Source organism: Poecilia mexicana, unplaced genomic scaffold (assembly GCF_051168715.1).
Source record: "Poecilia mexicana isolate PSO_F unplaced genomic scaffold, ASM5116871v1 scaffold_5, whole genome shotgun sequence".
In the NCBI taxonomy this organism is placed as follows: domain Eukaryota; kingdom Metazoa; phylum Chordata; class Actinopteri; order Cyprinodontiformes; family Poeciliidae; genus Poecilia; species Poecilia mexicana.
Window position 1 is genome coordinate 20,545,343 of NW_028263374.1, and position 21,860 is coordinate 20,567,202.

General features: G+C 37.6%; 1 protein-coding gene and 1 pseudogene across 3 annotated transcripts in view; both read left to right on the forward strand.

Annotated features, from left to right (window-relative positions):
* Positions 1-5,357: 5,357 nt before the first annotated feature.
* On the forward strand, positions 5,358-10,911 carry LOC106908780 (uncharacterized; annotated as a pseudogene). The gene is made up of 5 exons (XR_015762945.1): positions 5,358-5,498; positions 5,768-5,876; positions 6,034-6,242; positions 7,079-7,222; positions 10,146-10,911. The product of XR_015762945.1 is annotated as an uncharacterized LOC106908780 (transcript).
* A 9,559-nt stretch (positions 10,912-20,470) lies between these two features.
* The window catches only part of itga7 (integrin, alpha 7), a 35,027-nt gene continuing 33,637 nt past the window's right edge, over positions 20,471-21,860 (forward strand). The window contains exon 1 of one of the 2 annotated variants that reach the window (XM_088005719.1): positions 20,471-20,927. In XM_088005719.1, coding sequence (XP_087861845.1) covers positions 20,855-20,927 — 73 coding nt within the window. In that variant the 5' untranslated portion in view covers positions 20,471-20,854. The remainder of the gene's footprint in view (positions 20,928-21,860) is intronic. The other variant, XM_014974951.2, reaches the window with a different exon arrangement.

Consider the following 21,860-nt stretch of genomic DNA (forward strand, 5'->3'; position numbering starts at 1 on the left):
TCTATCTTTCCTGTCTATTCTGATCAGCTGCCCTGTCATGATGATGTAAAGTGTACCATATTGGCGTCCTCTACTTTCAACAGGATTTCAAATTGGTCCACCAGACCTGTGGATGTTTCCAGCTCTTCCAGGACCACTTAATGCTCTCGAGACTTTCAGTTAGGTGAACAGACATGCCTTTGTAGCAATTCTAGCTTCATTTAAAATTAACATGTACTAATATTAATAATTTTGTACATGTTTGATGGCTTAGTAAATACTTGTTGAGCTAGGGAACAGTACCAGATTTTCTTGACTTTTATCTTTTAATAAGCAACGGCTGTTGGAGAGAGGCTGCTGAGATGTCTGATACAAGCCGAGTGCAGCACAGCAAAAGAAACAGCAAAAATTTGTTCATGAGATTAAACTATTGTAATAATTATAATGGTATGCTTGTCTTACTGTTATTCTAAAATGTATTGATGGTTGACAGTTTACCGGTTCCACATATTCTTGACTTTTATTATTTGCAATCCCTAGCTGGGGTAAAGTGACTGTTGGTTTATCTGATGCAGGCCGAGCTCAGCAGCTGGTGCAGCACAGAGAAAGAAAAGCTCTCAAAGTTAAAAATATAGATCAGTTGTCCACAAACTTAAACCATTCTCTTTTATTTAAATTGTAACTTTTTAGAATTTACTATAAAAACAAAGTATTAGTTAATAAATACTTGACAATTCAGTAGATAGTGACTCGAAATTATTTGGGCCTTTATTCACCCCAAGCCAAGTTGGTTGGCTGAAGTGACAGAGTGGAGGACGGTGTATCAGATACCAGCTGAGAGCAGCACAGAGAAAGAAACGGTGAGGAAGTTATGTAAACACACACGTTTGTTTATGAAATAAACTATTCTCTGTTTCTTTATTATGATTTGAAATTAATATAACAACATGATTTATTAAATGCTTAACTATTGAGTACACAGTAACTATAATTTCCTTGACCTTAATTTCTTCATTGGCTTTGACTGGGATGAAGTGACAGAGTGGATCCAGGCTTGGAGGTGGAGATAAAAGTTCTTTATTTGATTAAACTTGCGTGAATGAAACGCGCACACACACACGTTTGCGCGGCTATATTTGTGGGGACTTTCCATTGACTTCCATTCATTTCTACAGCCTAAACCTAACCTTCACCCTTTTCCTAACCCTATCCATCACATACCTAACCCTAACCAAAACTCAATTTACACATTAGTCCTAACTCTGACCCCTGACCCTAAAACAGGGTTTCCCCTTGTGGGGACCAGGCTCCGGTCCCCACAAGGAGCAATTGGTTCCCACAACGTAGTATATGTCAGAAAAATCATCCCCACAAGGTATTACAAACAAACGCACACACACACACCCACACACACAAAGAAGAAACTTTGTACAACTGTCATGATTTACCAATTACATCTTACAAGATGGTGATGCATGGAGCAGGGTCTCATGGTGGTTTGTCCATCTGTAGACTCTGAGGTTGGAGCAGATGAGCTACATGCTAGTTGATTAGCTTCCTGCTGTCTTCTCTTTTGAGGCTTTTCTCTTTTAACGCCAACCATTTTTTTCTGTCAGAGCAAGGGGTTCTTCCTCTCCAAATGCAACAAGTAGAATGGCAGGACCTCTGAAAATATTTAAAGCAGCAAAACAGAAATCCCACCCCTTTGTCGCTATTGACTTATTCAAAGATAAACTCATAAAAGTGGGATGAGGCATTTGCAGGGGAGCAGGAAGATAAGAGCAGTTGGGCTCTATCCATGTGAGGAGGAGTCACTTCAGAAAATTTGCATAGGTCTAAAACTTTCCATTTATGGGGGCGGAGGGAAAAAACTGGGTCAAAAGTCATGTTGCCAGAATTATGTCTCATTTTGATAAGAACTTAAATTTTATATGATGAAAGTGGGGCCCCCTGACATGCTCATTATTCACCATTTAATTTAATAGAAGGTTCCAGAATCCTGTTTTATTTCGATAACTTAATTTAAATCAAAACATGTTTTATACGATAAGAACTTTATATAACCTTATCAATCAGACAAGGTCATATAAAACCTTATTAAAACAGATGTTTTATACGATAAGCATTTTATGACGCAGATTTAACAGATGGCCGAGGTGATAGCATCGATTTTTTTTTTTTTTCATTTGGGCGTGACTTTTTAATCCATCAATCTCGATTAATTAAAATTTGACATAAGCTTACTCCTTATTTTTCCTGATGTTGGGGGGATATAAGGTTCTGCAGCCCTGCAAGAACAGCAAACTAATACACATGCTTCTCTTTGAGGAATGACAAACACAGCCTTTTAGATCTATGAAGGGGATGCTGCATTACTGGAGTCAGATGCTCCAGATCTGTGGAGATTGGGTGGATGCATGAAACAGAGGTTTAGAGAACATTTGGGAGGAGTCACATCACATGTTGCACAAGAGAAAAAAAAACCCTGAAAGTTATTTTAACCAAGTCTGAATCTGTTTATTACGGTGGCCGACAGGTGCAAATGCGCAGCAAAAGAGAAAACATGCAAACAAAAGAAAAGACATCCCCCCGAATCAAATGCAGCAAACAAAAAAGAAAACACCCCCGAATTAGAAAACACCCCCGAATTAGAAAACACCCCCGAATTAGAAAACACCCCCGAATTAAATGCAGCAAACAAAAAAGAAAACACCCCCGAATTAGAAAACACCCCCGAATTAGAAAACACCCCCGAATTAGAAAACACCCCCGAATGAAATGCAGCAAACAAAAAAGAAAACACCCCCGAATTAGAAAACACCCCCGAATTAGAAAACACCCCCGAATGAAATGCAGCAAACAAAAAAGAAAACACCCCCGAATTAGAAAACACCCCCGAATTAGAAAACACCCCCGAATTAGAAAACACCCCCGAAGCAGCAATGGCGACAAAATAATTTTTGCTGTATTACACTTAAAATTACACAAATTTATTTTTTACAATGTTTTTAGGCGAGAATGTAGATGTGTAGATCTGAAATATCTGCTCGGTTCATTAATAAATCACCTACTTCCAATATTGCTCCGACGTTTTCGGAGATGTCTTCTCCCGCTGCATTAACAGCCAGCTTCACTCGCAAGCTGTCAGCTGGCCGGGCGCTCCATGTAGATATTAATAAAGTATTTAATTTATTCCTGAGCAAATGGGTTTGACTGATTAAAGTTAAGCCTTCAAACATAGTTTATTTAACTGTAATGTCTTACTACCTGAGATCTGGAGAGTATTTGAAAATGAATAATATCCCTTGTATACATTAAACATTTTAGAATCAGACAGATTTTCTTTTTACTATGGAACAACTTTTATTACAAAAGGTGAAGAATAATACAGAAATAAAGAGTAAAAAACAACTGAGTCCGTTTTTTTTACTTCGTTGATCTGTGCTTCACGTTGTCACGGTTGCTAAGCAACATAACGCCGAGATGGAGGCTAGGCAGCTAGCCGGAGGCTACAGCTTCTCTCTTCTGGTCGTCCATATTCGTGGCCTTCGAAGGACCCGTCTTCTGTAGATCGGGCCGTTTCTCACATAGACATAATAAAAGGACAGACGCCTAATGAACCGCTCTCGTCTTATCAATACATACTTATATAAGTATACAAACATAAATAAATAATCATTAATACTGAATAATATACATTAGGCTATGCATGATTATGCACGCACACACACACACACACACACACACACACACACACACACACATACATATATATATATATATATATATATATATATATATATATATATATATATATATATATATATATATATATAATGTTTTCCAGCCTACGAGTTCTGGTTTAAGAGTGATTCAGCAGCTGAGATTGGGTCCAAAATCCGATACGAGATTCATCCGTGCTGTGCAGTGAATCTGTCTCTCCCTTCTTCCTCACGTCGTAGGAAACCTTCAAAACAAAAACGGGACATTTTCGAGTTATCTTACGTTGACTGAGTTAAATAATTAAATAATAGCCATTGTCATCTGTGTAAACTTTGCTGGTGAATGTTATGATTTTTATATTGTTTCATTTCTATAGTAGGCTCTTGTATCAGATAATCTAAATGTTGGAGAATGACTGAAACATTTTAAGATTTACGGAATCTCGGTTAGCTGTCAGAGCGGGGGCTGAACACCAAGCACTATAGCTAGCATTAGCTGGTATTTCGCCAGTGGACATAAATACAGTATAGTAATATTCTAATCACAAAAATACACAGTAATATGTCCATCTTACTTGCGAAAAGTCTGTCGAGCCCTCACGTCAGTAGTCCGTCGATCCGATCAACAATATTCCGCAGTGCTGAAGGCATCTTCTGCTGTTTTGGTTGAGCAAAGCAAAGTGTATTTGCGCCGGAGCAGCCAATCGTGGGGGGGAGGGTGTACTCTTTTATTATGTCTATGCTTCGAAGGATCAGTTTCTCAGGGCCCTTGAAAGGATGCAGAGCCTGAATTCGGACACAGCTATTTTTTGTTATAGACTCCCCATAGTGGTCTGGAGCACTTCCGTTTTCAACACTTTTTGTTTGCTGCATTTAATTCGGGGGGTGTTTTCTAATTCGGGGGTGTTTTCTAATTCGGGGGTGTTTTCTTTTTTGTTTGCTGCATTTAATTCGGGGGTGTTTTCTAATTCGGGGGTGTTTTCTAATTCGGGGGTGTTTTCTAATTCGGGGGTGTTTTCGAATTCGGGGGTGTTTTCTAATTCGGGGGTGTTTTCTAATTCGGGGGTGTTTTCTCTTTTGGTGCGCATTTGCACCTGTCGGCCACCGTAGTTTATGACCAGAGTTTCTGTACCAGCAGGATTTATTGTCTGTTTTGCATTAGAAAAAGTAAAGAAATGTAGCTTTAATCAAGACTAATCTCACTAGTCTTAAGTTAGTAGGGGCCATACTGACACATTCGTGTAAGTTTCACTTGTTCTTTGGTAAACATCACTGTTCATTTAATAAAATATAGCAATAAAAATGGGCCAAAATTATATAATGTGGTGAGATACTGAGATCTAAATAATAAAGAGTATATTGTTAAAGGGTGAAACTATCCAGAAAATCTTGACATTTCATTTCTGCTATTACATTAATGCTCCTTTCACTGGCAAGCATAACACATTATGTGACTGTTATCACAGCCTGTTTGCATTTAATTTATATCTTCTTGGCTTAAACCGCCAAATCTTTCACTGAACACCTAATTTAAAAATGCTAAAATCTAAAACACTGGCAAGAATACACATCAGTTAAAAGTGTTAACCCTTATGTCTATCTCACACTGAGCAGTGTTTTCCATGTGTTGAGGAATGCTGTCGAGTGAGTTCTTTATGGGAGGGACATTCAAGTTCCAACAACCATCTCGTTGCAGAATAATTTCCATGGTACGGCGCTTCATGGCAGTTATGGTCTCAAGTGTTTGGCTCAGAGTTTTGTGTGTTTTCTGTTTGATCGTGGTACCATAAGTATGGGGTGAGTTTTTCTTATTTGCGTTGGTTGTTCGATGTTAGACAGTCTTTGGTCACATGACAAGGACAAGAAAAACAAAAACAAAGTGAAACTAAGATCGAGGTGCATGTGTAAAGTGTGCTAATGATTGTCATTTACAGACAGTTAGGTTTTTAGCAACTTGAGTTCTGGTTCTGATCATCAGTTTTTTTACAGGTTTGACTGTTACAATCGTAATGATACATCTAGTTTTTTTAAACAGTCTAATATCTCTTAATCTCTGTGTTTCACAGCGAAGGAGGATTGCACTTCGTACACAGATTCACAAAATAAATACCATGCTTTGAAGAGGTGTGAAAAGTATTGCTGTGGTAATTGCAGTAATAAATATTGCTGCGGGGGAAAAAAACAATAAGCGTTTCACTGAAGAATAACAAGCTAACTGTCAAAACTGGTGTGTCTTTGCTTTTCCCTTTCTCATTACCAAATGTTTAGTCATAATTCATAGTGTGACTTTCAAAAGATGTTATGAAAACATTGCTTACTTTTCTTTTTGAAGGTATTCCTCCACTCCAGACACTATGGAGTCTATTGCTACCTCCACTGTTGTTACCTCCACTGTTGCTACCTCCACATCAGTGGAAGTAGCAATCATTATTGGTGAAGTTATTGTCATCATCATCTGTGTGTGTCTTATCATCTGCTTTGTGGCTCCATGTTGTTTGTTCTACAAATTGTGCAGAAAACCATGCAACCAAAGACAAACAGGTCAGCCACAATTTCCCCATTACTTTAGCTTCTACATTTAACAGGTTTTAGTGTTGCAAAGATACGAATACTGGACCTTGCACAAATATTCACACTTCTTGAACCTCTTACTTTGCCATGTTATATACAAACTATCAAAATATATCATTTCATTTTGATAGGATTTTTTATGATTGAGCAACACAAAGAACAGTGAAGCTAGAAGAAAATGGAACAAAATCTGAAAAGTGTGAATCATTTTTCAGGTTCCTCTTTTAGCAAGACACAGACATAAACATACAGCATGAGTCACAACAGAATGATTTAGAAAAAAGCATATTTATGAGTTCAAGATGGAGTCCAGAGCAAAATCATACACTCCATCTGACTGAGTTCAAATCTTTTTTGCTACAAAGAAAGCACAAATATTCATTCTCTAGATTTGCAAAGCTGGTAGACATAGCTCAAAAGATTTGCAGCTGTAATCATAGCTTCTAGAAAGTACTATTTTGACTTAAACTAAGGTTTTTTTATGTTTTCCATTAAAAAATTGAAAACTTTAGGCTTCACTTTGAGGGTTAATTTGTGTTGGTCCATCACACAAAATCTGTATAAAACACATAAGCATTTGTTGTTGTGACTTTACAAAGTGTGAAAAAGTTCAAGCAGTATAAATTATTTTGCAGCAGTAAAATCCGTGGATTATATCAATCACATTGTTTGGAATCTTGATGATTTTGCTTTAATACAAAAATGTTTTGCTGTGTAAAATGGTAAAACTTTAACTTCTGATGTTAAGTCAGCAAACATATCTGGTGATCGTGTAACAGTCAAACTAAATGTGTTGCTTTCTCCAGTGGTAACAAACACTGCAGCCAACATGCCCCAGCCTCACTACTCACCATCTGAATATCAAGCACAGCCTCCAGATTACCAGGGCGTGGCAGGAGACGAGGGCTCCACGGCGCCCAACACTCCGCCACCATCATATATGGAGAGCAGTAAGTTGTTTCATTAGCTGCCAAACCTTGTTTCAACCTCTGACTGTACGACTAAAGACAGTCAGAGGATAATCCTAGAAGTCCAGGTCAGTCTACTGAGAATAATTCAATTTTTTTAGCATATTTCTAGTCCTTTCATTTAACATGAAGTCAGATTTGGTCCTGATGTGTATGGGTGCCAAAACAAAATGTGATTTATGGGAGCTTCCAGTTAGCATCAGGCAACCCAGCTCAACTGATATGCTTTTATGTCATTCTTCTGTGCTAAATGGAACCATTACACATCTAACAATATTATAGTTAACAGCTGGAAAGAAATTGTATCCTTCTGAAGCTCAGGCATGGACCCTACCACAGGGTCCACGTTTCATTGGCTAATGCCCATTTGACGTCACTGCGCAGCTACCACGTGCTTGACCGTCTCACAAACAAAAGCTACAGTAGTAAACACATGCTAATGTAGATTGTGGACTAGCAGACCACAATCTACACAATCAAAGGTTTTGCGACAGAACTCAAATAAGAATGGTTCTCCACTGTCAGTGGGGTATCTGTACAGGCGATGTCAGGTATCCTGATCGTATTTGTGGAAATAAAATTCACAGATTTCCCAAATCTGATACGGAATGCCTTGCTTGGATCAAAGCTTGTGCACGACCGCATTTGCAGCTCAACCGTCGTAAGATCAATAAGAACAAAGGAGTGTGTGCTGGTATAAGTATTATCACTTTGCTTTCTTTGTGTTTAGTGCACATATGTCAGAGTCAAGGCCCGCGGGCCACATCCGGCCCGCGAGAAGGTTTTTTGCGGCCCCTGGGATGATCTTGATTTATTATTAGAACCGGCCCGCAGACCGCAGCAAGCCGGCACCCCGTCTGAAAAAAAATATCTTCCTTATTTGAACTGTAAGTAGTTCTTTAAATGTTCTGTGAGATGATGTACTTACCCATGTATCCATAACAACCGGAACTTTCAATATCCACCAAGTTATTGCCGAAATATACCGTCTATTAAACGAGTGCCCCCCGGATTAATTACACTCTCTGCAGCTGCAGCTGCGAAGTTACCGTATTAACCCGATACTTGCTGGAAAGTGCAACGTCTCCCCTTTCAGAAACCGTTGGAATTTTTCCACTTAGCGCTACGTGTGGCGGAATTACGGTACTGCAAATTTAGATGTGTCGCCGGCGACACATCTAAATGCCTTGACTCTGACATATGTGGATTAATAGATTTTTGCACTTTATTTTATTGTATTTCAATCCAATTATATTTTAAAAATATTTCAGTTGTGTCTGTTGAAAATTAAAGATTACTGACGGAGCCATAAGAAAATATTGCTTTATTTATCTGATCATATTGGAATATATTTGTTAGGTTTTCAGTAGGTTCAATTAGGTTCACTAGACTATATGCGTCATTTAAAAAAATTTCAATGAACATTCGATCAGTCTGGCCCTCGGCTTGTAGCTAAATTTTTTATTTGGCCCTCCATCCATTTGACTTTGACACCCCTGGTTTAGTGAATGGGGATATTTTGAGTGGCCCTGCGACAGACTGGCGACCTGGCCAGGGTGACCCCGCCTCTCGCCCGGAACGTTAGCTAGAGATAGGCACCAGCACCTCCCGATCCCTTTTGAATTTTGAAGCTTGAAATATTGTAAGGTCTTAAGGAGACCTATAATGTGTGAAGAATGACCCCCAAGAATGAAAAAAGTCAATAATAAATACATTCATTATGAAAACCTTTTAGCTAAGTACAGCTTAATGGCAGTACCGATACAACTTCTACACCTTGAAGCCTGTCTGTTACACAGTCTTACGTTAGCTGAACAGATCAATATGCAATGTGTACCGTATCTGACATACATTAAAGATTTTATTTGACCTGGAAAGGCTTTTTACGAAACTGTAATCGTGTTAGCCACGCTAGCATCGAGTACCGTGTATCAGGCCTAGGCGCACTCAAACATTTGCCAACAACAGAAAACACTGATTTCAAAAGTAACCCTCAAAACCATGAATGCCCGACTTGCAAGAACAATAGGCATCAGTGATCTTGTCCACAGCTATATTTATGCTGAGGATGTGAGGATCTGCTGTTTTCCTCATCGACCGGTAGCATTTAGCTGCGACGCGCACAATGTTGGAGGCATCCCGTGGCTCAAACACCTTGATGTCGTCCAAAAAAGATGACATGAATTTGTTTGTTCCCCTGTCCATTGTCGTGGCTGATATTTTTTGAAAATCCGGCAGAAATGCTACACTAATCGACTCAGAAATACTTTGTAGAGAGTCAGTTGAAACGAAAGACGTCATGTTTACACATAGAAACTAAGCTCCGCGAGGCTTTGTTTGTGAGACATGCAGCACGTGGGACTGTCGAGGGGCGTTTCTGGGCGGGGCTTGGTAAGGTCAATTAACATTTGTATTCTAATGAAACAATAAATCCAGAAAATTATGTGGAAAGCAACAATTTTTTTCCTGATGAATTAGTTTAAATTAGCAGAGAGGTGTACTGTTAAAACAGCTTGCAATTTTTTTTACACAAAATAATAAAAAAAAGACATGTCTCTGTTATCACAAGCAATAGAAATTGTACATCTGGTACATCATGCTCTAAAGCAGGGGTGTCCAAAGTCAGTCCTCGAGGGCCGGCATCCTGCATGTTTTATTTCTCTCCATAGTGGTAGTAACAATCTCCTCAGCAAGTCAATGTTCTTCTTAGTCCCTCTAATGAGCCATCATTTGATGCAGGTGTGTAAAACCAGGGAGAGAACTAAAACATGCAGGATGACCGGCCCTCGAGGACTGACTTTGGACACCCCTGCTCTAAAGCCTTGCCCCTCACTACTACATTCTGGGTGTGACAGCTTTTTATCATTTCATAAGATAAATTAATAATTTCTTCTTGTTTCCTCAGCTTCTCCATCGTACCCAGCTCCTTTTGTACCAGGGCCTCCCAATCAGCCTAGCACACCTCCACTACTCTCAGATGAAATTGAACTAGACCCCTACAATCCTATATATACCACAACATTGATCTGAAAGCTTGCTACTCAGTTAAACTGTATATTTCAAAGATCTAGTTCAACAATTTTGGTATTTTCATTGTCCTGAAAAACTCACTATAGGGAGATAAATCAGAACAATATTTGTGGAGAACTGAATATGTACTACTGATTTATTGGTGTCTGTTTGTGTAGCTGTCATCTTTCACACTCTTGTGTAAAATGTGAACAAAAGTCAGATATCCTGTTCACATGCAAATATTTTCTCATTATGGTCAAATTTACAGTGTGAAATTCAGAGAACTATTTGTGTGTTCATGTTCATTCATCATATCTGCAGAAAAGTTCCATTAGTTCTTGGTTTCTCTGTTAAGAGTAAATTGAAAATGAAAGTATATGCAAAACAAACAAAAAACGGGTTTATCTGACATGACTGAGATTCTTATAGTAGCCCAGCAGAGGGCGCCTCTGACTCTGTTCTTTGTAAATATTTGTGTCTAAACCCGTTTCTGCTTCCCGTTTTTCTCTCAGTTTTGTCCAGTTTTTCAATGCATTGTTGTGTGTTAGTAGGTTTATGGTCACAAGGTCTGCCTTGTTACATTTCTGTTTGGTTGTTAAGTATCTGCATAAACTCTGCAGAAGATCATGAATAAATTTCTATTTTTTTTAAAAAACAAACACATCTTTCTGTTTTTGTTGTTCCTGGAGTAAATATGCAGTCATTTACTGCATATTTACAGTAAATTTACTGTAAATCTACAGTAAAATTACTGTAGATTTACTTTAAATCTACAGTAAATGGTTTATTAGACATGGACTAATAAACAGCTTTCAATTAGCTCACTCCCCATTCTATGTAGCTCAGTGTGATTTTTCTTCTGCTGTTCAACCATTTTGGTTCATTGGAAATTTCCCATAAATACTTGCTGAAATGATTAGACTCCTTTGTACATTTTATCCTGCATTGATAAAGATATGGCTTCATAAATCCAGTTTGTATCAGAAATCTTTGCATTGGATCAAATTCCAGCACAGTTTAGCTCAGTTTTATTCTGATTCAATTTTGGTTCACACCTGTTAATTTATGTGTGCCCAAAACAGAATACATCTATTGCAATAAAATATAGTTAAAACAGGAAATACCTGGAAAAAAAAGACAAATCAGTGAGCTTGTGGCCAAGATTTGTTGATTGATCAAATGCATAGATTTCCGTCAGGTTATTCTGCAATAATTAACCCCCTCTTACTCCAGTTTTTCCCCTCTGTATTGTTACGTCTATGTACATCCCACACCTTCTAAAAAAACATAAAAAAACTGAAATCAGGTGTCATCAATTGGACAGGGGAAACAATAGAGGGGGATTCTGCAATATTAAACTATTACAGCCAGCGCTCCATCCATTAGGATTTGTGAGCAAGTGAAAATCTTCTGATATTGTCATTAGAGTGGAGCCTGAAACATGGGTGTGATGCTGATTTATGGAGACACTAATCTGGAGATCATTCTTATTCTTTTAATCAGCAAATATTTTAATAAAGCTTCAACTTGTTGATGATTGCTCAACAGGAAGTTAATGGCTGAACATTGTTGGTTTGTCTATCTGCAGACTTGTTCAATTCAAATGTGTAAAATTTTATGTTTAAATACAACAATGTCGATGCATTAAAAGAAAATTAGGAGACATAAAGACCAGCTAATGTTAACAACTTGGTCGAAATGAAAAGACACAGCTTTAAAAACAGGACTTAAAATTTTTATCCAAAAACTCAAAAATGGACAAATGTTGCCCTTTAACTCAGGGGTCTAGATAACAAGAATGAGGATAAACAGAAAATGTACATATATTGATGTATTGCAAAATATAAGAGGCAGAAAGGGATTGATTGAAAAAAATAGAAGGAAGTATATGACTGGAATAGAGTCTTGAAGGAATATTAGGAACTTAGAGGATATTTATAGATTAATCAAAACACTATTTATTTATCTAAATAATACAAAAATAAAAGATCCACTTTCATGGATGTGAGTTCCCTTTCAGTTGATTCACTCTGTACAGCACATAGAGTATGGCAGAGGTTCCCAAACTGTGGGGCGCCGTCTGGATGAAAAAAACAAAACAAAACATGAACACTGTATGCGCTGGGTTATAACCTTTCACTGAACACCTAATTTAAAAATGCGAAAATCTAAAAGACTGGCAAGAACATACATCAGTTAAAAGTGTTAACCCTTATGTCTATCTCACACTGAGCAGTGTTTTCCATGTGTTGAGGAATGCTGTCGAGTGAGTTCTTTATGGGAGGGACATTCAAGTCCCAACAACCAACAACCATCTCGTTGCAGAGTCATTTCCCTGGTACGGCGCTTCATGGCAATTATGGTCTCAAGTGTTTAGGTCAGAGTTTTGTGTATTTTCTGTTTGATCGTGTTACCGGAAAGAAGTTTGGGGTGAGTTTTTCTTATTTGCCTTGGACAGACAAAGACTGTCTTTGATGTTAGACAGTCTTTGGTCACATGACAAGAACAAGAAAAACAAAAGTGAAACTAAGATTGAGGTGTATGTGTAAAGTTAGGTTTTTAGCAACTTGAGTTCTGCTTATCAGTTTTTACAAGTATGACTGTTACACTTTAATGATACATCTAGTTTTTTAAAACAGTCTAATCTCTCTTAATCTGTTTCACAGCAGAGTATTGCACTTCGTATACAGATTCACAAAATACATACCATAATTTGAAGTTGTGTGAAAAGTATTGCTGTAGTGAATGCAGTAATAAATAATGTTGCAGAAACAAAAATGAGCGTTTCACTGAAGAGCAATAGGCTAACTGTTAAAACTGGTGTGTCTGTTTTTCTCTTTCTCATTACCAAATGTTTAGTCATGATTCATTGTGTGACTTTCAAAAAATGTTGTGAAAATGTTGCTTGCTTTCCTTTTTTGAAGGGTCGGCCACTATAAATCCATGGACGCTGATTTTTCCACGATAACAACCATTATTGTTGTTGCTAGTGTTGGAGTTATTGTCATCATCACCTGTGTGTGTCTTTTCACCTGCTTTTTCGCTCCATGTTGCTGGTTCTACAAATTGTGCATAAAACCACGCAACCAAAGACAAACAGGTAAGCCAGTTTCTCCACTTTACCTTCTACAATCAACAGGTTTCAGTGTTGCAAAGATAAGAAAACTGGACCTTGCAGTAATATTCACACTTCTTGAACCTCTTCATACTTTGTCATGTTATAAACCCAATCTCTATATCAAACTATATAATTTTTTATGTTAGGATTTTTTATGATTGAGCAACACAAAGAACAGTGGAGCTAGAAGAACATGGAACAGAATCTGAAAATTGTGATAATCATTTTAATTCAGACCGTGCATAAAAATGGTCTGAATTTTTATTCAATTATGAATATATTTACTCTATCCGTAAATTTTGGTGTAACCAATTGCCTTTAGATATCAGTTTCTAAACAGGATGTAATTTGACCTCAGCATACATATAGCTGTTCTGTGAAGCCCTCAGAGATTTTTTGTAGAACATTAGTAAACAAACACCATCATGAAAACCAAGAAAGAGAGCAGACAAATCAAAGATATTCCCAGCTTTGAAGATCCAATGAAGCAGTGTTCAACACTTTGTTTGAAAATGAAAAGTGCCACCATTGCAAACCCCAAAAAGCTTTAACATACATTAATATGCATGATGGAAATCATCTCGTCACTATGCCACAGAAGCTAACATCCTCTTTCTTTATTATCTCTGCTCTTGAATACAGGCAATGTGCAGAAAGGAAAGTAAACGGTGCTCCTGGATTTGCTGCCTTGCAAAACGCAGCAAGTAGTGTGTCCACTAGCATTGAGCTGAGGTATTTTAGTTTCCAAAGCTGCATTTAGTTTCTCAAATATTTTAGAAAAAAAAGGCACATAATTGAGGACCGCAGTAAGTTGTTTCATTAGCTGCCGAACCTTGTTTCAACCTTACCACCAATGGCTAAGGTCCTCTTGTATGTCAGAAAGCTAACTCCTCAAATCACCCTAAGAACACCTGGTACATGGTAAAACATAACAGTGACATCATCATGCTGTGGGCATGCTTCCCTTTTACAGGAGTAGTGAAGCTGTCAGTTCATGGCTCTAGAGAGCAATCAAGGATGAAAACCTGTAAGTCTGTAAAGCACATACTGGAGGCTCAGGTTCCTCTTTTAGCAAGAAACACACATAAACATACAGCATGGGTCACAACAGAATGATTTAGAAAAAAGCATATTTATGAGTTTAAGATGGAGTCCAGAGCAAAATCATACACTCCATCTGACTGAGTTCAAATCTTTTTTGCTACAAAGAAAGCACAAATATTCATTCTCTAGATTTGCAAAGCTGGTAGACATAGCTCAAAAGATTTGCAGCTGTAATCATAGCTTCTAGAAAGTACTATTTTGACTTAAACTAAGGTTTATTTATGTTTTCCATTAAAAAAGTTGAAAACTTTCACTTTGAGGGTTAATTTGTGTTGGTCCATCACACAAAATCCATATAAAACACATAAGCATTTGTTGTTGTGAATTTACAAAATGTGAAAAAGTTCAAGCAGTATAAATTCTTTTGCAGCAGTAAAATCCGTGGATTATATCAATCACAATCTTGATGATTTTGCTTTAATACAAAAATGTTTTGCTGTGTAAAATGGTAAAACTTTAACTTCTGATGTTAACTCAGCAAACATATCTGGTGATCGTGTAACAGTCAAACTAAATGTGTTTCTTTCTCCAGTGGTAACAAACACTGCAGCCAACATGCCCCAGCCTCACTACTCACCATCTGGATATCAAGCACAGCCTCCAGATTACCAGGCCGTGGCAGGAGACGAGGGCTCCACGGCGCCCAACACTCCGCCACCATCATATATGGAGAGCAGTAAGTTGTTTCATTAGCTGCCAAACCTTGTTTCAACCTCTGACTGTACGACTAAAGACAATCAGAGGATAATCCTAGAAGTCCAGGTCAGTCTACTGAGAATAAATCAATTTTCAGCATATTTCTAGTCCTTTCATTTAACATGAAGTCAGATTTGGTCCTGATGTGTATGGGTGCCAAAACAAAATGTGATTTATGGGAGCTTCCAGTTAGCATCAGGCAACCCAGCTCAACTGATATGCTTTTATATCAATTTTCTGTGGTAAATGGAACCATAACACATCTAACAATATTAACAGCTGGAAATAATTTGTATCCTTCTGAAGCTCAGGCATTAACATTTGCATTCTAATGAAACAATAAATCCAGAAAATTATGTGGAAAGCAACATTTTTTTTTCCTGATGTTGAATTAGGTTAAAGTAGCAGAGAGGCATAGTGTTAAAACAGCTTGGAATTTTTACATAAAATAATATAAAACGACATTTCTCTGTTATGACAAGCAAAATAAACTGTACATCTGATACATCATGCTCTAAACCTTTGCCCCTCACTACTATGTTCTGGGTGTGACAGCTATTTGTTCAAAAGATAAATAATAATTTTTTCTTGTTTCCTCAGCTTCTCCATGGTACCCAGCTCCTTTTGTACCATGGCAGGCGATGTACTCTCTCAGTCCTTCCAATCAGCCTAGCGCACCTCCACTACCTTCAGATGAAATTGATCTGCCCCCCTACAATCCACAACATTGATCTGAAAGCTCAATGTTGTTAAACTGTATATTTCAAAGATCTAGTTCAACCATTTTGGTATTTTCATTGTCCTGAAAAAAATCACTGTAGGGAGATAAATCAGAACAATATTTGTGGAGAACTGAATATGTACTACTGATTTATTGGTGTCTGTTTGTGTAGCTGTCATCTTTCACACTCTTGTGTAAAATGTGAACAAAAGTCAGATATCCTGTTCACATGCAAATATTTTCTCATTATGGTCAAATTTACAGTGTGAAATTCAGAGAACTGTTTGTGTGTTCATGTTCATTCATCAACTCTGCAGAAATGTTCCATTAGTTCTTGGTTTCTCTGTTAATAGTCAGGGCTGTGCAAAGACCACTAGAGGGGCAGGTGCTCACAAAGAAGGGCACATCTAACTGCATTCTAGGTCAGAATATTAAAGCCACACAGCGTTCAGAGTTTAATTAACAATGACAAATTACAAAATTCTGAGATATACAATCAAAGCTAAGGAACATTTCTATATAGAGCATACAACTATACATATGTCAGATACTTTATTAGTAATTTCTTTCTGCAGGTCTATTTTGTTAAAGGAAAGTATTGCAATAGTCAAACTCGCAATTTAGCAATATATGTAAATCAGAGCTAGACCACCAGACATATTTTGTCTTTACAGAATTACACTATTAAAAATATAAGCAAAGGCACAATGCAACCTTTTAATGTACTGTAATCTATAAAAAAAAGAGCTGAACGATACGTTCAACATTTCTTGTCATCTGACAAGTAGCAAGTCTACTCCACTTTATTCACCAAAAACTCCTTTTTTTTTAATTCACCAACATTATAATTTAATTCAGAACAAAACTGTTCTGTTATCTGGAACGTTTGCTACGTTGAGCTCCAGTTAGCCGCCTTATCTCACTGTGCAAGAGGCATGTGAGTCATGCGTCATGGGCAAAAGGTCAAAGGTAACAAGGTGACCGGTGGGCTTACTACTGTATGTTGTACAAAAAAAACCCAACAAAAAAACAAATAATTGTAATATGTGTCAGAAGAGGGCTTAGGAAAAAATAACAAAAAAATTGACCCCCGCCCCACTGCACGTGCCTGTTAAGAGTAAATTGACAATGAAAGTATATCCAATACAAACAAAAAATGCGTTTACCTGACATGACTGAGATTCTTATAGTAGCCCAGCAGAGGGCGCCTCTGACTCTCATCCATCCACCCATTTTCTTTACACCCTTGTCCCTCAGTGGGGTCGGGAGGGTTGCTGGTGCCTATCTCCAGCTAACGTTCCGGGCGAGTGGCGGGGTCACCCTGGACAGGTCGCCAGTCTGTCGCAGGGCAACACAGAGACACACAGGACAAACAACCATGCACACACACACTCACACCTCGGGACAATTTGGAGAGGCCAATTAACCTGACAGTCATGTTTTTGGACTGTGGGAGGAAACCGAAGTACCCGGAGAAAACCCATGCATGCACAGGGAGAACATGCGCCTCTGACTCTGTTCTTTGTAAATATTTCTGTCTAAACTCGTTTCTGCTTCCCTTTTTTCTCTCAGTTTTGTCCAGTTTAGCAATGCATTGTTGTGTGTTAAGTAGGTTTATGGTCACAAGGTCTGCATTGTTATATTTCTGTTCGGTTGTTAAATATCTGCATAAACAATGCAGAAGATCATGAATAAACTTCTATTTTTTAAAAAATAAACACATCTTCCTGTTTTTGTTGTTCTTAGAGTAAGTATGCAGTCATTCAGGTATTCATTTACTTTAAGTCTACAGTAAATGGTTTATTAGACATGGACTAATAAACAGCTTTCAATTAACTCACTCCCCATCCTATGTAGCTCAGTGTGATTTTTCTTCTGCTGTTCAACCATTTTGGTTCATTGGAAATTTCCCATAAATACTTGCTGAAATGATTAGACTCCTTTGTACATTTTATCCTGCATTGATAAAGATATGGTTTCATAAATCCCGTTCGTATCAGAAATCTCTGAATTGGATCAAATTCCAGCACAGTTTAGCTCAGTTGTATTCTGATTCAATTTTGGTTCACACCTGTTAATTTATTAGTGCCCAAAACAGAATACATCTATTCCAATAAAATATAGTTAAAACAGGAAATACCTGGGGAAAAAAAGACAAATCAGTGAGCTTGTGGCCAAGATTTGTTGATTGATCAAATGCATAGATTTCCGTCAGGTCATTCTGCATAAATAAATAATTCTAGATAAAACAGTAAATAATTAACCTCCTCTTACTCCAGTTTTTCCCCTCTGTATTGTTACGTCTATATACATCCCACACCTTCTAAAAAACATAAAAAACTGAAATCAGGTGTCATCAATTGGACAGGGGAAACAATAGAGGAGGATTCTGCAATATTAAACTATTACAGCCAGCGCTCCATCCATTAGGATTTGTGAGCAAGTGAAAATCTTCTGATATTGTCATTAGAGTGGAACCTGAAACATGGGTGTGACCCCTTGGACCTAAGAAAACCTATATGCTGACTTTCTACTTTCTTTTGACATCAATGTTTTTGTAAATGTTTTTTAAATTGCATCAAAGCTTTCTCGTAAAAAGATTAGAAGCCAAAACACAGCGGTTAAATTTAACACAAAGCCTTCTCTGGACTTAAAACACACTGCTTCGTAATGTTGACCCTGCACTCCACCCTTGATAATTCAATAATATATAAATATATAGTAAAGCAGCCAATGCAGAGTAAATCTGGAAGAGTTCAGTATTTAAGAAAGTTTATAGAACATTGGATCTTTGGCCCTTGAAAGCAAACAGACAAACACACCATGAAAGTGTGTCAGATTTAGCCCTGCAGTAGAGGAGGATTACTCACCTTAAAGCTTGGAGGGAAAGCTGAGTCATAACCCTACTTCATAAATTCATAAATTCATAAATAGATTTTAGGTTACATTCGTGTTAAATGTCATTACCAGTCCACCACAGTCTTGCAGTCTGTTTTGCTTTTTCATGTGGGCTTGTGTGTGGTTAAGACTTTGTGTGCATACATTTAATCCCATAATAACCAGCATCACTTCCTCCTATAGTGCTGTCCATTAATCAATACAGTCATAGTGCTGACTGCAACTATCTCAGTTATCACACTGATGGACTAAATAGGGAAAGCTGACCCTGACTGTACACTGCTGCTGCCGCCTTCAGATACAAACCCTCTCCTTGAAGTGTGGCTCAGACTGCTAATGAGCCTTTTGTAGTGGGATTTTACCCTGTCAGATAATCTTTAGATGTAGCCATCTTTGTAGTTTCCCTTCTCTTTTATGCCTGTGTTCTGTTTTAGCTTCTTCTCTTCCCACTCGCTGAATGTGCTTTGTTCTGTCTCAAGGTGTCTGGCTGTCTGCCCAAGCTGCCATTACAATATTTTCAGCTTGTTTCTCAACATCCCAGAGGTTCTGTTTTCTTTTTACTGCTCTGCAGCACTGTAGAGTCCTTCAGATATTTCTGTCTCAAACTGAAGGTTTTCAGCACACATGCTGTTATATTAAATATCAAGTTAAATTTAACTATAGTACATGGTAATATTGGACTTCATGTGCATGAAAAAGATAAAAAATGAACAAACATAGACACAAAAGAAGGATAAATATATGAAACACAAACAAGGAGTATTACTTATAAAGCAGAGAAAGTTAATGAAATAAATAACACTTATCCGAGTAGTAATTGTACATTTTATGCTCTAGCCTTTATTATTCCTTTATTATTTGATTGTGTCATCTAATTATAATTAGATTTAGATTTTTTTTTTCCCTGGCACTTTGTAGAAATTTGCACGTTAACTTGACTAATACCAACAAACCTGCCTAGCATGGTCATCTTCAGGTGAAGATACAATCTGTGGCCTCAGAAATAAATGTACAGTTTAGCAGCTAAAAATAAGCTGGCGTCACATATATAGAGTTTTCCAATGAAAGAGGTTTCTAAACAAGTGGTGATGACAGAAAACTGCTTTTAATTGATGGCATAAGAACAGCAGGGGGCAGACAGAGTTCAACACCGTAGTTGACGAAACCAGACAAATCACATGAGGATATTTTAGCCTCCTCTTAGTTGAAGCTGGTATTCTGATGCTGATTTATGGAGACACTAATCTGGAGATCATTCTTATTCTTTTAATCTGCAAATATTTTAATATTGCTTCAACTTGTTGATGATTGCTCAACAGGAAGTTCACGGCTGAAAATTGTTGGTTTGTCTATCTGCAGACTTGTTCAATTAAAATGTGTACAATTTTGTGTTTAAATACAACAATGTTGCTGCATTAAAAAGAGAATTAGGAGACATAAAGACCAGCTAATGTTAACAACTTGGTCGAAATGAAATGGCACAGACTTTAAAAACAGGACTTAACAACATCTTTATCCAAAAACTCAAAAATGGACAAATGTTGCCATTTAACTCAGGGGTCTAGGAGGAAAAGAAAATGTACAAGATGTATTGATGTATTGTAAAATATACGAGCCAAAAAGGGATTGATTGAGAAAAATAGTAAGAAGGATATGACTGGAATAGAGTCTTGAAGGAATATTAGGAACACAGAGGATATTTATAGATTAATCAAAGGACTATTTATTTTTAAGATCCAGTTTCATGGACGTGAGGTAATGTTGCTACACACTCATGTACAGTAGGTGGCGGTATGCACCTGGAAGTTGTTTACAATCCGTCATTATAGAAGAGAAGAAGAAATGTCACGCCGTCGGCTTTTCCCCGAGCAAACCTCGATATACAAACCATGCCAACAATTATAATGGCAGAAGTAGTGCCACTCAATGTTTTACTCAAAACATTTTTACCTTGTCAGCCAACACTGAGGTAAAGACAACAGGCAAGAAAATTATCCAACAAGTCGTCCATTAGGTCTGTAAGGTCATCAACTTCAAAGCCCAAGTCTTCGCAGCCAGAGGAAGAATGAGGGGCATAAAGTCTCATTGGATGCGAGTTTGTGAAAGCTGTGTTGGATGCATTTGGCACAACAAAACGGGTGAGTAATGACTTAAATAATACCACTTTGTGAAAATCTGCCTTCAGAAAATGCTTAAATTTAAATGGTAGCATAAAAAAGTGCTTAAATGCAAATACCGCAGTTACTGCAGCACATGTTTTCATGCTGCCATGGAGCCATTGGAATTTACACACATCAAGCATATTCCTTCAATTACTTGATATTTGATTTGACTAAAATTATTTATCACTATCATTTATTCTGACAAAAAACAGGATGCTTACAGCTAGTTACGTTCATGCAGAAAAACACGTGACAGTTTCTGCCATTGACCACTTTTTTTTAATTTTTTTTATTTTTATTTTTACTAGAAACTAGGATAAAAATAGCCATTTGGGACAGGTCACATGAAATATCTTCAGCTTAAGACTAAACCATAATTAAAATGACTGAACTTTTTATTTGGCTTTAATTAACGCAGTTAATTTAAGCTTTAAACAATTGTAAACTGGGCAGCCTTTGTGCTCCACTAAAATCATGAAACCTCCATTAACAAATTACGCAGAAGTCTAAGCAAAAGAAATTTAACCCACTCTTTCACTTCAACTCCAACAAAATGTGAGAGAGACGTCTTGACAGCATGGTCCAAGAATCTCACCTGTTTGTGCGACTGCTGTGCATCTGTTTGTGCGAGGTTTATTGAGGCAAACAGTTGAAGTGACACACCGACAGCTGCTCACAGACTTACCCAAGTGAAACAGAGCTCAGTCACTTAAAAGTGTTACGGCCTCTGCCTCATGTCCAGTCAGTTTTTCCTGAGGCCCACCTCTATTATTGTGCCTGGCCGTCCCTTTTAGTCTCTAATGTTTCTCTTCTCTCTGCTTGGCTGCACTTCATGACCACAGTCCAAACTTTCCAACTCTTCCTTACAAACCTCTTTGTAAGGAGAGGTTTCCCTCTCATTTCTGCATC